Source organism: Rhodnius prolixus, unplaced genomic scaffold (assembly GCF_049639745.1).
Source record: "Rhodnius prolixus isolate KJV_2025 unplaced genomic scaffold, Rpr scaffold_15, whole genome shotgun sequence".
NCBI lineage: Eukaryota > Metazoa > Arthropoda > Insecta > Hemiptera > Reduviidae > Rhodnius > Rhodnius prolixus.
Window position 1 is genome coordinate 5,468,455 of NW_027411605.1, and position 13,939 is coordinate 5,482,393.

At 36.8% G+C, this 13,939-nt stretch overlaps 1 protein-coding gene across 2 annotated transcripts in view; it reads right to left on the reverse strand.

Moving 5' to 3' along the window:
- Positions 1–13,939, reverse strand: part of LOC141455001 (potassium voltage-gated channel protein Shaw-like) — a 281,269-nt gene that overhangs the window by 11,400 nt on the left and 255,930 nt on the right. Inside the window, exons 6-7 of one of the 2 annotated variants that reach the window (XM_074129792.1) lie at positions 11,487–12,453; positions 7,722–7,788 (exon numbers count right to left, since the gene is read on the reverse strand). In XM_074129792.1, the coding sequence (XP_073985893.1) occupies positions 7,724–7,788; positions 11,487–12,453 (1,032 nt within the window). In that variant the 3' untranslated portion in view covers positions 7,722–7,723. The remainder of the gene's footprint in view (positions 1–7,721; positions 7,789–11,486; positions 12,454–13,939) is intronic. The other variant, XM_074129791.1, reaches the window with a different exon arrangement.

A 13,939-nucleotide genomic window follows, 5' to 3' on the forward strand; every position in this document is an offset into this window, starting at 1 on the left:
CCATTGGGAATATAGACTGGTACCGCAATACATCTTAGCTTTGCGGGTCTAGTCTATAACCGCCTAACTTACTTTACTGTAAATTCCTCATATTAACCATTGAGAATATAGACTAGTACCGCAATACATCTTAGCTTTGCGGGTCTAGTCTATAACCGCCTAAGCTACTTTACTGTAAATTCCTCATATTAACCATTGGGAATATAGACTGGTACCGCAATACATCTTAGCTTTGCGGGTCTAGTCTATAACCGCCTAACTTACTTTACTGTAAATTCCTCATATTAACCATTGGGAATATAGACTGGTACCGCAATACATCTTACTTTGCAGGTCTAGCCTATAACCTCCTAACAAACATACTTTACTTTAAATTTCTTTTATTAACCAATAATTAAAATCCAAGGTTTAAGACCGGGAATCGAACCTAGTACCACAATTAGCTTTGCAGGTCTCGCCTCTTAACCGCTCGGCTTCCGTGGGGCCTTAATATCCTATTATTGGACCTGGACTTTTCTTGCACCCCCTGGAATATCGTCTAGCAACCCCCAGGGGGCTGCTCTAGAGCGTCATTAAATTATAGTTGAAAAAGTATAATATTGAAATCCAACTAACTATTCAGTACGAATTCACGATTTCAAGCAAATTGTTTTACTGAAATCGCAATACAAAAAAGTCGTGTGAGTGACTTTTTCACCACATTTTTTGGACAATTTCTCCTCTTCTAGGACCTGTTTTGCGAAATTTCTAATCCACAGAAATGGCCTTAAATTGAAACTGTATGAAAATAAATGAGCTGTTGTAAGAAAAATTATTAGCTTACGAATTAGTTTTTCCTTTAATTAAAAAAAAAATAAGAAAAATATGGAAAACCTGCTTGGGAAATAGATCATCAGTATTATATCATCATTAATCATAAGTATTTTTAACCATTAATAATGATGGTGATGTTTAGTTCTTTTGTTGTTTTTCTGCTACCTTGTGTGTAAAACTGTGGATAATTGATTGCGCTTTGGGTTTATTTATTTAAGTTCATTCAAATTGATAATGCTGATCGCTAAGTCTGAATATTTGGGGACAAAGAAAATCACATGGAAAGATTATTTGCGTGTGATCCATGAAAAATAGCGGGAGCAATCTTCCCTCAAACAGGGTAGTATTCCTTCTATCCAGAGTAGGAGCCAGCGTCGAGAAAAAAAAAAGTATCTAAAGTAAAATGGGGACCTTCCAGTGCGTAGATTTGGTCCACAATCATATTGGAGAATCTGTCCCAAATATCCACTTCATGCACACATACTGTCTCTCTCTCTCTCTCTCTCTGAGGGAACAAGTTGCGAAAAGTGGGAATCGTATAGTCGGTTCCCCAGTTAGTAGTCCCCCGAATATAGTGTAAGGGACCAAGCTTCCGAGGAACTTCTTTTAATTCTTGAGACGTTTTGTTCACAGACGCACAGACCACTTCATAAAAAAAACTAATGTCCCGAACTCAGCTGACATTAAAGTTGTACGTATCCCGTTGATAAACTCAAAAAAGGGATAATTTGCCTCCCTAAATAACACTTCCTCAAGAGCTTTGGAAGCAAAGAAAAGAGAACAAAATGCCTGACTAGTTTGTCGGGATGCTGCTAAGAGAGAGGAGTGGTTGTAGCAGGGGAAGTCGTAGAGGCTAAAGCTGTGAACCCATACATCCGTAATGTGGGGCTTTAGTCGGCTTTGGTTCATATTTTATACGGTAGAGCGAGCGAACTAGCTCTATTGCCGCCTAGACTAACTCAATAACATGATAAGCTACTCCCCCCTTCCTCCTAACACTGCTACTCATAAGTAACCCCTTGCTCATGAGTAAAGTACAGACTAAGTCCATAAATAAGTCCCTTACCTATATCATTTTAAAGTTCCTCTACACTTCTTAGCCAATGAAGGTAAAGTCGTTTCCGGTAACTTATCTCTCTCTCTCTCACACACACACACACACATGACGATTTGGAGGAAGCGTTTTTTTTGTTTAACGTCGGTAATGGCACCCTAACAGCAACATTCACTTGTGCTGAAGGCAACAATATCCTTTTTACATCCAGCCATCTTACTAAGATGCTGTGGATATCAAACGTCTATAAGAGAGGCAAAAATCTGATCTTCACCTCCAATATGGAGCAATCGATCCTAGCCGCAGGCAAACAGAGATAGTCCTAAGGAGGAATAGCCTTACACAGGCAATCGTCGATCTTAAACTTTGTCTTAACCTTGAACTAAGTGGATTGATCTAAACTTTTCTTGGGGAGAATCATTTTCCAAAAATTTCAGAGAAAATCTTTTAAAAGCGGAAGGCTGGAAAAGTTGATTGCACCACCAGGAAGTGGAAAACCCTCTTCTCGCTCATCCTGGAAGACCCCCCCCCCACAAGAGCCAGAGCTTTTAATGTGGAGGGGATCATCAGCAGAGGATGTTGTAGAGGTGTATCAGCACAATGGTCCATAGAAATGGCGGTAAGCACCTCTATAAGAGTAAATTAGACCTTACAGAATAACGCATGCTTGAGAGAGCAATTGACTTCCCTTTGATAGCTTTAAAGTTAACATTGACGTCAACCATTTTTTTTTCAGTTTCAAGAAAATTAATTCACCACGTAAACTGCGGTAAAATAAAAGTCTGGTGTGACCTATTCACACCAGATATTATCTGTGCGGTACCATGTACATATATGGTTTCGGCAAAGATGTGTGCCTGCATCGGTGGCTGATATCAAAACGGAGGTGTGCTACATGTGAGGAGATTATAATCTAAAAAATGGACGCACCAAATATATAATTTAAAAATCGATATTCAATTTTTTTCCCCCAAACAGCTGTAAGTGCGTCAATTCTCAGTAGATTCTTTAATATTATGGAATGTAAACTTCTGTTCTCTTGAAGACATCTTCTCAGTTGATCTAAAATTTGGCTGAATTAGGCGAAAATGGAATTTTAAAGAAATTCAAGTGGTCAAATTCAGATTTAAGTTTCGACTCATAACACATTTGATATGGTCCAGAGCTTTTTTTTTTTACAAAATTAGACATCATTTTGTACAAAATTGATATGATTTTTCTTTTTGACGATGAGAAGATTATGCTAAATATGTTAGAAGAAGGTGAAGTATAGCGGCTTGCAGTCGTGCAGTTTGACATTAAGAAGGGGCATAACAAAACAACATGCAACATGCAATCAAGCTCATGAACGCCAAAAAATTGCTTTCGATTCCAACAAGTTGATAAGTTCGCTGTAAATAGCGATAAAATCATAAAAAGAAAAATAAATAAAACAGAATTAGTAAAAGAATTTGATACTTGATTGTACGAGGGAGGCAAAACTCTGAAGCTCTAGTCCCGGAACTACCCACCGATCAGTTCGAGGAATGAAGAAGAAATTAGACGTTTATCTTCCCCCCCACACACAATAATGGACCCGAACCTGCAGCAGTTCTCTGGACTGTCTCTGGACGTACATACTGTCTGGGTTTCCAGGAATGCACTGTTTTCCTGGCCATCATCCTCTCTGTAGGAAAGAACTTGTAGAGATGGTATTAAAAGGGCGGTTCCATCAAAAAAGGGGAAGGAACACAGGCAATCCAAAATGGTTCCCATTGTTCCCCGCCCACCCTTCACCTTATGAGAGATACCGGGGCTTTAGAACAACAAATCCGGCTAAAGGTTGCCGGATAGCAGAACAACGAACTAATAAAGTAGCAACAGGACACTATGGAGTATGGCGACTCAATCGCTACAGTGCACTGGAATAAACCTAGAAAGTTCTAGTAAAGACTACTAGATACCACAATCACCGGTAGGGAGACATTTAACCTCCCGAAGACAGAGGGATCTAGATTTAAAATAAACTGGACACACCTCTACAAAGTGCCGCACAGTCTCCATTGGACTCCACCACAGCCAGCGCAGATTGGCGAGACTGGGTAAGGCCGCATTTGAAAAGATACGCATAGGAAAGAACCTAATGACTTGTTGCACTGAAACACTGTTTAGGTGTTCCAGACTAAGGCTGGTCACAAAAGGTTCTGTGTCACGCTCTGGCATCTTAGGTAACTTCCGCTGGGCCAAAAAAAAAGTGGTTCTCCAAAACGTAAACGGAGAAGTTTCAGAAATCCTCTGAAGATTCTGTTAGGAGGAGTTCAAAGTCAGGATGTCCGTGGAATTGCTTTACCATGGGCGGGTCTTATGCATGATTCTTTATAGTTGGGTACAAACTAGTTGGTGGCAGTGAATGAATCAATTTCCCATGATTCTGCGACCCTCCAAGCCAAGCCTGGAAGTCCTAGAATCAAGGAAAAATTTAGTGAGGCTATACAACCCTCAGGCTTTTTTTTATAACATACTTTAAAGATGGAATTGCATCACATCTGGACTTATTTTTATCTAGAAGAAGAAGAAGAAGAAGTAATCGCATATTTTTTCAGGCGGGGCTTAACGTCCAGTTACCAATTAGGTGTCGTGGACGGAGGCGACTAGCAAACATACTTTACTATAAATTTCTCATATTAACCATTGGGAATATAGACTAGTACCGCAATACATCTTAGCTTTGCGGGTCTAGCCTGTGACCGCCTAACATACTTTACTATAAATTTCTCATATTAACCATTGGGATTATAGACTAGTACCGCTAGTACCGCAATACATATTAGCTTTGCGGGTCTAGCCTATAACCGCCTAACATACTTTACTATAAATTTCTCATATTAACCATTGGGATTATAGACTAGTACCGCAATACATATTAGCTTTGCGGGTCTAGTCCCTAACAGCCTAACATACTTTACTGTAAACTTCTTTTATTAACCATTAAATAAAATCCAAGGCCTAGACCGGGAAATCGAACCCAATACCACAATGCATATTAGCATTGCGGGTCTAGTATCTTAACCTTCAAAATCAAATTTTGGGACTAATCCATTTACTTTTGGAAACTAAAAGTTAAAATTATTTTTACAAAACTTCACTCTTACAAGATGCAGCTTCTTTTTTTTTTTTTAAACAAAGACCCCCATCATTAAAAATATGTTTATTAGATATGAATTTAAACAATTTTAGTGATGGCCAACTTACGTAAATGAAAATCTCGTATTAATATTGTTCATATTTAATTAAACTTCCGTCGTACAAACAAGCTATACTTGAGCACTTCTACGTAATAATTAATTTTAACAAATTTTTTTTTATCAAAATCTACAACAAAATAAAGTTAATAAAAATAAAAAAACATTCATACTGTAATTAAACTAATTTTATTACCAATTAACTTATTTGATTTAGGTTTTATGTTAATTAAGTTATTTAATAAAATATACCCTCAGCTTATTGGCTTTGTTGACGTAATTATTTATTAGTTAAATATTTGACTTTACTCGGGGAGATTTCGTTTAACCCCAACATTTCATTCACCCCCCCCAAGCGTAACCCCAACATTTCAGTCACCCCCAAACGTAACCCCAACATTCTTCAACAAAAGAAACTAGATTAATGAAAAAAAAAACAAAATACAAAAAAATAAAAAAATTATATAAAACAAAGACCAGTTCAATAGGTTTTCTTTCATTTTTCGTAAATTTTCTTTGAGAAAAAAAAAATAATCAGTGCTGAAAGAAAAATCGTAAAAAGAAAGATTAGATAATATTTTAAGGAAAATTCGCCAAAATGATAGTGTGCAGAATATTGTTCAAAGTGTGAAAAATTTTTTTGCGTAAATACGGATCTATACGCTTTTCTTGGAAAGAAAAAAAGAAAAGTTTATTTTCTAGGACCAAATAGTTTTTCTTTGATTTAATCAAAGTCAAAATATTAATAAATTAAATAAATAATTGTGATTTACTAAATTTTTCCATGCATCTAAAGTGTTTTTTTTTTGGACTGGTTTTTCTTTTTTGAGCAATCAGTGACAAGTAAAAGAGTGTTCCAGAGTGTTTTAGGGAAAATTTAGTGGAGGGAAAGGGAAAAAAGGGGATGTTTGCAAGCATTTTCCTAAATTTAACAGTAAAAGAACAAAAAAAAAAAAAACTGCTGCTTAAAAATGATGCAAATTAAAAATTTGAGAGATTACTGTCTCAGCAGCCTGATTTCTGGAGCAGGGATATCAACGGAATGAAGGTCTTACCCGAAGTAAAAATAATGAAATAAATAAAATAGAAGTTCATAGTGAACATAAGATCACTAAAATTGTTATCCGTTTCCGCTCTTATCGATAACGTTACCGAAGAACGATAATAGGAGTTAGAAGAACATACCACGTGACAGTTTCATGTAGCCATCATGTACGTGGGATAATCAGGATGTAATGAAGGATGCCTGGGTAGTGCAGCGGCTGTAGCTCGAATTTAGTAGGAAAATATCGGCTAAGACTTAATGAGTAATCTCCGAAATGCTGCGAGTTCATTATCGAGTTCTGGGTGAATTGAATGCCATGACATGATAGGTTTGAGACAGAAATTGAGGAATGCTGGACTGCTAAGGTAACCGAAAGATTCTTCTTAAAAAAAAGACCCCAGAAAGGAGGAATAGACCAACAAAGTTCGTGATCTCCTGTCTGGCAGCCCAGGTGATCTGAGGCATTCCTTGGGCTGAGCACATTGATGACATTTCTTTCTGAAAAGACCGAGAACATAAAGGTAAATGCAGTTACTGTGGGGAAGTCATAGGAGGCTGTAACAGCCTTGGACGCTACTGTTCAAAGATGCAAATGGATTAGACGCTTGGAAAAAATATATCAAATACCTGGAATATTCTCAGATTCTGAGATTTCTCAGAAGAACATACTTTCTAAAGGTTGAGCCGAAGTTTGAGCGGTCACATCCGGGAGCCCCCTTTTAAAAGGTGCCACGTACCATAGACGGTAGTTATAAAAAAAAAATATATCAAATACCTGGAATATTCTCAGATTCTGAGATTTCTCAGAAGAACATACTTTCTAAAGGTTGAGCCGAAGTTTGAGCGGTCACATCCGGGAGCCCCCTTTTAAAAGGTGCCACTTACTAAAGACATTGGTTGGTCCGTATTTGTACTGGGCACAAAAAAAAAAAACAAACTAATTTTGACCTTCACATGAACGTAAAGCACCAAAAAAAAAATCATTCCTTTAGGATCACAATCATTGGCCAACCTTGAATATCCCACATTCAGCGCAGAAACACCCGTCAAGGGGAAAACCCCGGGGGGAGGGGGGGAGGGAAATCGCCCCCCCCCAAAAAAACTGGGGGATCCAGAAAATTCACAAAATTTATTGCAAACATTTTCTTTTTGCAGCCAACTTTTCCTTTTTTCTGTTTGGGGGGGGGGGGGGGAAAGGTTCTTTTGGAAAATTCGTGCATCAAACTTAAATTAAATCTCGGAAGAATTTTTAAGAGATATTTTTAGAGTTTCACACTATGAAGGAATTATTTAATTTAGATAGGACATGTAAGAGTGTGATTGGCTTTTTTGAAACAACTTGAAGTTATTTTTATATTGAGGTGCGTCTTTGATGGTTTATTGTTATTTTTAAAATAAATTTTTGTACAGATATAATTTTTGTTGCTGTTGTTGTTGTTATTAATATATAATATATATTTATATATAAAATAATAATATATAATACTAATAAAAATAAAAATTAAAAAAAAATCTCTACTTTTATTTTTATTATTTTGCTAAATAATAATTTTTTGTTTACAGTAAATTTTGGAAAATTTTATCTCACGTTCATTTGGGCTCGTCTTCGCCCATTGAGCCGTTGGTCCTTAAGTTCGAATTGCGCCTTTCTGTCTCTGTAAACAGAAATTATAAAAACAAAGAAAATTCCATTTTTTTTGCTTTTTGAGGACATAGTAATCGTTCAAAAAAAAAAAAAAAGAAAAAAGAAAAAGAAAAAAGGGAAATCAAAGAAAATTACCGTTCTCAAAAAAAAAAAAAAACTTCGGGAAATTTTTCAAAAAGAAAATAAAATACAAAGAAAATAAGTTCACGAAATACTAGCAACGATTCGGTGATTTGTGTAGTTTTCTCTAACTAAATCTTTAGTTTTTCATTTTCCGTTTTCCTCTAATATTATTATTATTATTTTTTTTTTTTTAAAGTTTATTTAAAAGAATTTTCTAATTATAAAGAAAAACACATAAAAACGAAAAATATAGAATAAGATAACACAGAACATGGACACAAAGAAGAAAAATCAAAACATAACGAACGAAAAATCAATATTGGGCAAATAAATACGTACAAAGATCAAAAGAAAATTAGTAAACAAAACAGAACAAATCAAAAAATGAAATAAAGTAAAAAAGTAATGTAAATGAAATAATAAAGTTCACATCAAATCTAATAAATCTACAAAAATTTATTATTTTCGTGTTTTGTCTTTTTTATTACCTTTATTTAATTAATATTATTTATTAATTGAACTATTTTATGTAAATAAAAGCACAATTTTCTAAACACCAAAAAATAAACAAATAACAATAATTATTAATTAAATTAATTTTTTTTTGGTAGGCAGAAGGTATCGAATTTCTATGTTCAACTAGTACTAGAATCGATCTAGAGGCATAACAGCTGATTTAGTTATTCAAGAATCTTTTTTTTTTTTTTTTTTTTTTTTGAAGTTACTATTGGATTAGGAACATCTGTATCTTGTTAAAACATGTCGGTACAGGAGCTTTATTGTTCTTGGGAGTATAAGATAATTCCAAGTTACTACTGCCGTAATTTTGCGCAGAATCTCAGAAGATTGAAGCAAAACAATGGCTTTTTACTTCATTGTATCATTGTTAGTTTGACGCAATGCTCATTCATTTCCTGCTGTGTTAATCCTGGCAAAGACTGGTACAAATACCTCTCATATACGTACATGTAAGAGCATTATGATTATAGTACAGTTAAAGGAAGGATAATCAAGATCTGGATCCATGATAAAAGCCTAGAAAGTAAGACTTTCTGTCAGTAAATAGTCAACGACTACGTGTGCGGAGCTGCTGCAGTCAAGGAGAACTGCATAGAGCTTCGAGAGTTGGGGCCGAATATGAAGAGGAATAGCTGCTGGCCACTTCAAAATAATGTCAGACAAGGGAGATCTAAATGGCCTTCGTTTGGGTGTAAGGAGATGGAAAAATTGATGACTCAGATGTGTGTAGGGGTAGACGATGGTAGAGGAGGGATTCACGTCCCAGATCGGTTCTGCGGTCCATTCAAGGCCTCCCAGGTTGTAGGCAAAAAAAAAATTTGAACATTTTAGGACTTAGCCTTACGAAGCAAGGCAATAGCTTTGAAGATTCTGAAAATGGCCGACGTTTTTTACTTGAAAAAGCATCAAACTCCCTTTTCAGAAGTTACAATTATCTATTATGGGGGGAAAAAGACTAGTCTTTCCAAAGAAACGGATAGAAATGAAGCTGCACATTGCGCTGGAGAACTTTCATGGGTTCATGCTGAGATCTTGTGGCAAGCATTGGTGGTCAGAGAAGATTAGCTCCCCCGCAAATCCTTCTGGAACTTCCAAAAGAGAACTTACGCACATTCCAGCTGTTTTAGAGGATCTATCTTCCCTGAAGAACGATTATACGACAATCGGCTCTCCTTTACTCAGGTTCTCTAGAGGGGGCTTTTTACTAAGGTATATTGGGAGCAGAGATTTGAATACTCCCAAATTCTTTTAATTTGTAAAGCCATTCTGGGAATGTATGGAAGCGGCCTTGGGAGGAAAAGGACATCAGAGAGTGTTGTTGAACCATAATCGCTGGAATTTACCAGAACTTTGCTAGAGAAACTGGTTTCATCTTCTAGAGATGCTGTAGAGTGGGGCCCAAAGATCTATTACGTCTCAGTTCACAAAAAAAAGAAGAGAAATGATAACCTAAAAAAAGGTTAAATGTTACTTTCATAACTAAAACTGCTGTTGATTATTTATTTATAATTAATTGAATGTCAGCTTCTGTTGCTAGGTGATTGAATTATAATGGCAGTTCAAAGATAAACAAAATAAAATGAGTAAAAGCTTCAGCATACTGTAATTGTAAAGCCGTGTAATTGTACTTTGTACACGTGTAATATGAAAGGTACTTAATAAATAAAACACACACATTCACACACAATAAAGCGCTTGAAACTTTTATTTATTTTTCATAATAAAGCTATATGCCATAAGTGGTATATACTGAAACAAAAAAAAACACATACTCGTGTCAAAACATGTACCAGCGGATCATCTGCGTGTATCAATTGAAGATTTAATTGTTGGATTAAAAAATAAAGCGATTGTAATTTAGCAAATAAAGCAAATTTTATAATTTGATTTGATAAATAAAGTAAATAAAAGGTTGTTTTTCTTTATTTGCAACTTTATTAATTTATTTTTCTTATTTTGAGATTTTGAGGGCACCAAAATACAGATTATAGGTGAAAGATGTTAGACATGCTTAAAGAAGGGGAAATTTCTTTGAGGTTAACTTAGTATCTTGTCAGCTGTGGCAGTGGGATGTTGAAGAGAGAATAGACCGATCTAGTGGAAGTACACTTGGCGAAACCGGAAACTGGGAACTAATAATTTTCGCGTGTGCAACTGACACGCGAGAAAACATTTAGGATGTTAGTAATCATGAAAATTGATGTACTAAACATTTGAATTGATTAAAATGAGAAAAATGGTGAACTTAAACCGGGTTATAATATGTAGCAACTCCAGATGGCCTCCTGGACAACTAATCGTGCGACAGATCAACTTAGTCAGACAGAGAGTCCACGTAACCAGGATTTTGGAGCATTTCTCCATCTCATATCTTGCTGGAAGATGGAACTAGCTAAGAGAGAGAGAGAGAGAGAGGAATCATGTGGCTCCAGGATGCTGCTCTCTCATCGAGGCTTTTCACTTTAATGTCGACTTGTAGAAGTCTATCAGTGTAGACTCGACTGTAGTTTGAGTTTCTTTCAGTATTTATTACGTCATCACTAGGGAATAACCAAAATTTCACATTTAGTAACTGAAAGGGCACTTTCCAAACTGAAAGGGCAATTTCCAAACTGAAAGGACAGTTTCCAAAAACTGAAAGGTCAGTTTCCATACTGAAAGGACAGTTTCCAAAAACTGAAAGGACAGTTTACAAAAGCTGAAAGGACAGCAGAAAGAGCTATTAAATTTTATTACAAGATTTGTGAAGTCTGTTTGCTGGGGCCTGTATTCAGGTATATTTAATAACCAGCTCGGCATAAGATAATGGCCATTCAATTAAAATAAAATTTCATATCTGATTACGTATTTCCAAAAACCAGAAAAGAAAATAGAGGATATGCGCAAAAAATTGAAGGTTTTTCACTAATTTCAAGGTTTTCATAATCACTGTCTATAAATAAGGAAGATCCGGTAACTAAATGTCTTTCCTAGCTAGCGGCTAAACAACTGCCTCATTACACACCACCTTCAGTTCAGTTCAGTACATATAAAGGAATATGGAAGATTTGTACATCTTGGACTTACCCATTTTCGGTGGAACAGCATCCTTGGGATGATTAGCTTTGATGGCGTTCATACGTCGATTCTGCGCAGAAATAGCCGGCGGTGGACATCCACCAGCTGGTTGTGCCCCGGGCACACCTCCTCCTCCGCCGCCGCATGGTCCGGGCAGCCGGGGCGCTCTTGGCTGTTCCACTGGCAGTACTCGTCGTCGCTTTTTGGGCAGTTTCGCTCTGGCCTGTGTGTGCGAATAGTACATGGCAAAATTGGAGACAATGACCGGCACGGGCAGCGCAATCGTCAGCACGCCGGCCAGGGCGCACAAAGCGCCGACGAACATGCCTACATAGGTTTTGGGTACCATGTCTCCATAGCCGACGGTGGTCATGGTTACCAATGCCCACCATAAACCCAATGGTATACTATTGAAATCATTGTGAGGATTCACTTGGATACGTTCCGCGTAATAGACTAACGAAGCGAATATCACTATGCCCAACACCAGGAAGAATACCAAGAGTGTTAGTTCTTTGGCCGAAGCACGAAACGTTTGTATCAAGATCTTAAGGCCGGACGAATGCCTAGTCAACTTGAACAACCTCATTATGCGGATTATTGAAAAGAATTCTAATATATCCGCATTTTCTAAATGTTTAGCAAATTTAGCTAATATTAAATCAATATAAAAAGATAAAGTGGCTACATAATCAATAATATTTACGGAGGATTTTATAAAAACGCATTTATTTGGCGATGTGACGAAACGAACGATAAACTCAAAGGTGAACCAAGCGTTACACAGGCACTCGATGTAGAAGAAAGCGATATGGGCGTTGGTCATATGCTTGTCCAGGGTCCAATCCCAGGACTGGCGGTCGGTCGTATTGACGGTGATATTGCGGATTACTGGCACCCTCATGTCCGGATGTGTCTTCAAACAGAAGGACAAGATGGACACGCAAATGAAGAATACAGAAATCACGCCGATTATCTGGAAAAAAATCAAAAAAACACAAAGTAAATTAATCAGTCTGTATTCATAATGGGAACAAATCTGCGAGCTGAAGACTCGCACGACTTCCCATTAATAAAATTCTCTAAAACCTAACTTATGCATTTCCTTCAAATTCCAAACCTTTGCGTCATATTTAACCAATAATTTGTAAAACTATAAATTACACTGATATGTATAACCAAACAGGGCAGCCAACCCTAAGAACTGGTGCTACATTGTTTATAGAAAAAGTAACAACAACAACAAGAAAATGAATTTCAGGGAAATATCTTTTTTCACGAATTTTTAGCAACATATTTCTCAAAGACTACTTGACCTGTGTTGTTGCGAACAAAAATATACAATTATAAAAGAGGATATGCCCTACATTTTAATGAAAATAGAGGAAACAACTTTTGTAGGAAAAAAGAGGAAAAAATTGGGTGTTTTTCAACGTTACTCTTTTTCTATGCACTTTCTTTGACGATCAACCCTTATACAACTGTCCTACCGGATATAGTTTTAATAAAAGGAACTTTTCTAAAAAATCAAGGGATAAATGTATGTGTTTACAGGAAGTTTTGGGAAAATTCTAGCAGCTATTTCCGGGAAAAACTCTTTAAAAAATATTAACAATTCATTGAGGAAAAGTGGTACTTCCCGGTGGAGGAATTTCCTTTAAACTTGGACTTTCAGCAGCAACTTGATTTCCCACAACAGTACACAAGAGACAGGGCCGTACTTTGGAGCGAAGTAGCGCTTTAATCCATCTCCTGCCTAAGAGATAGCCTCGGTTTCTTCGGGAACAAAGTTGTGAATGCATCTGCGCAAGGTGGGGCTTATCAGCTCGGAGCCGTTGTGCAGATTATGTCAGAAAGAGGAGGAAACGGCCTGTCACCTGTTGTTCGATTGCGTTGCAATCGAACGTTTGCGCTATGAAACCTTTGGAACGTTGAGGCCGAAGGAGATAGTAGCGCAAAAAAGAACTAGTAGGGAAAGTCCTTGACCTCTTTAGGAGGGGAGGGTTCGCCTACTAGAACTAAGAAGGGACTGGCACAATAAGTCTTCTGTGGCTGCGGTGCCTTGGGGCATAGGTCCCGTCCCATCTACTATCTTAATCTTAATCTTAAGTTGTGTATGAACGATATACATGTGCTGTAAAACAATATTTGCCATCTAGATTAGGGGAAAAGTCAGATTAATGAGGAAGAAGTCTTGAAATGAGATAAATGGGGGAAAAAATACGATTCGGAGGAAAAACAGGAAATGAAAGATTTAGTTAATTTATTACTTTAAAATAATAATTGAAAAAATTGAATCTTACGTAAGTGCTTACGTAAATAGGAACCTACTTACTTGAACCGCCTCTGTGTAAAACAATTAAGTGAGTCTATAACGATAGTTGCTTTCTAAAATGAAAGAAGGATGTGCGTATTGCAAGCGGATTCTGCAAGCGGCTAGAGCAAACAGAAGCTTGCATCAG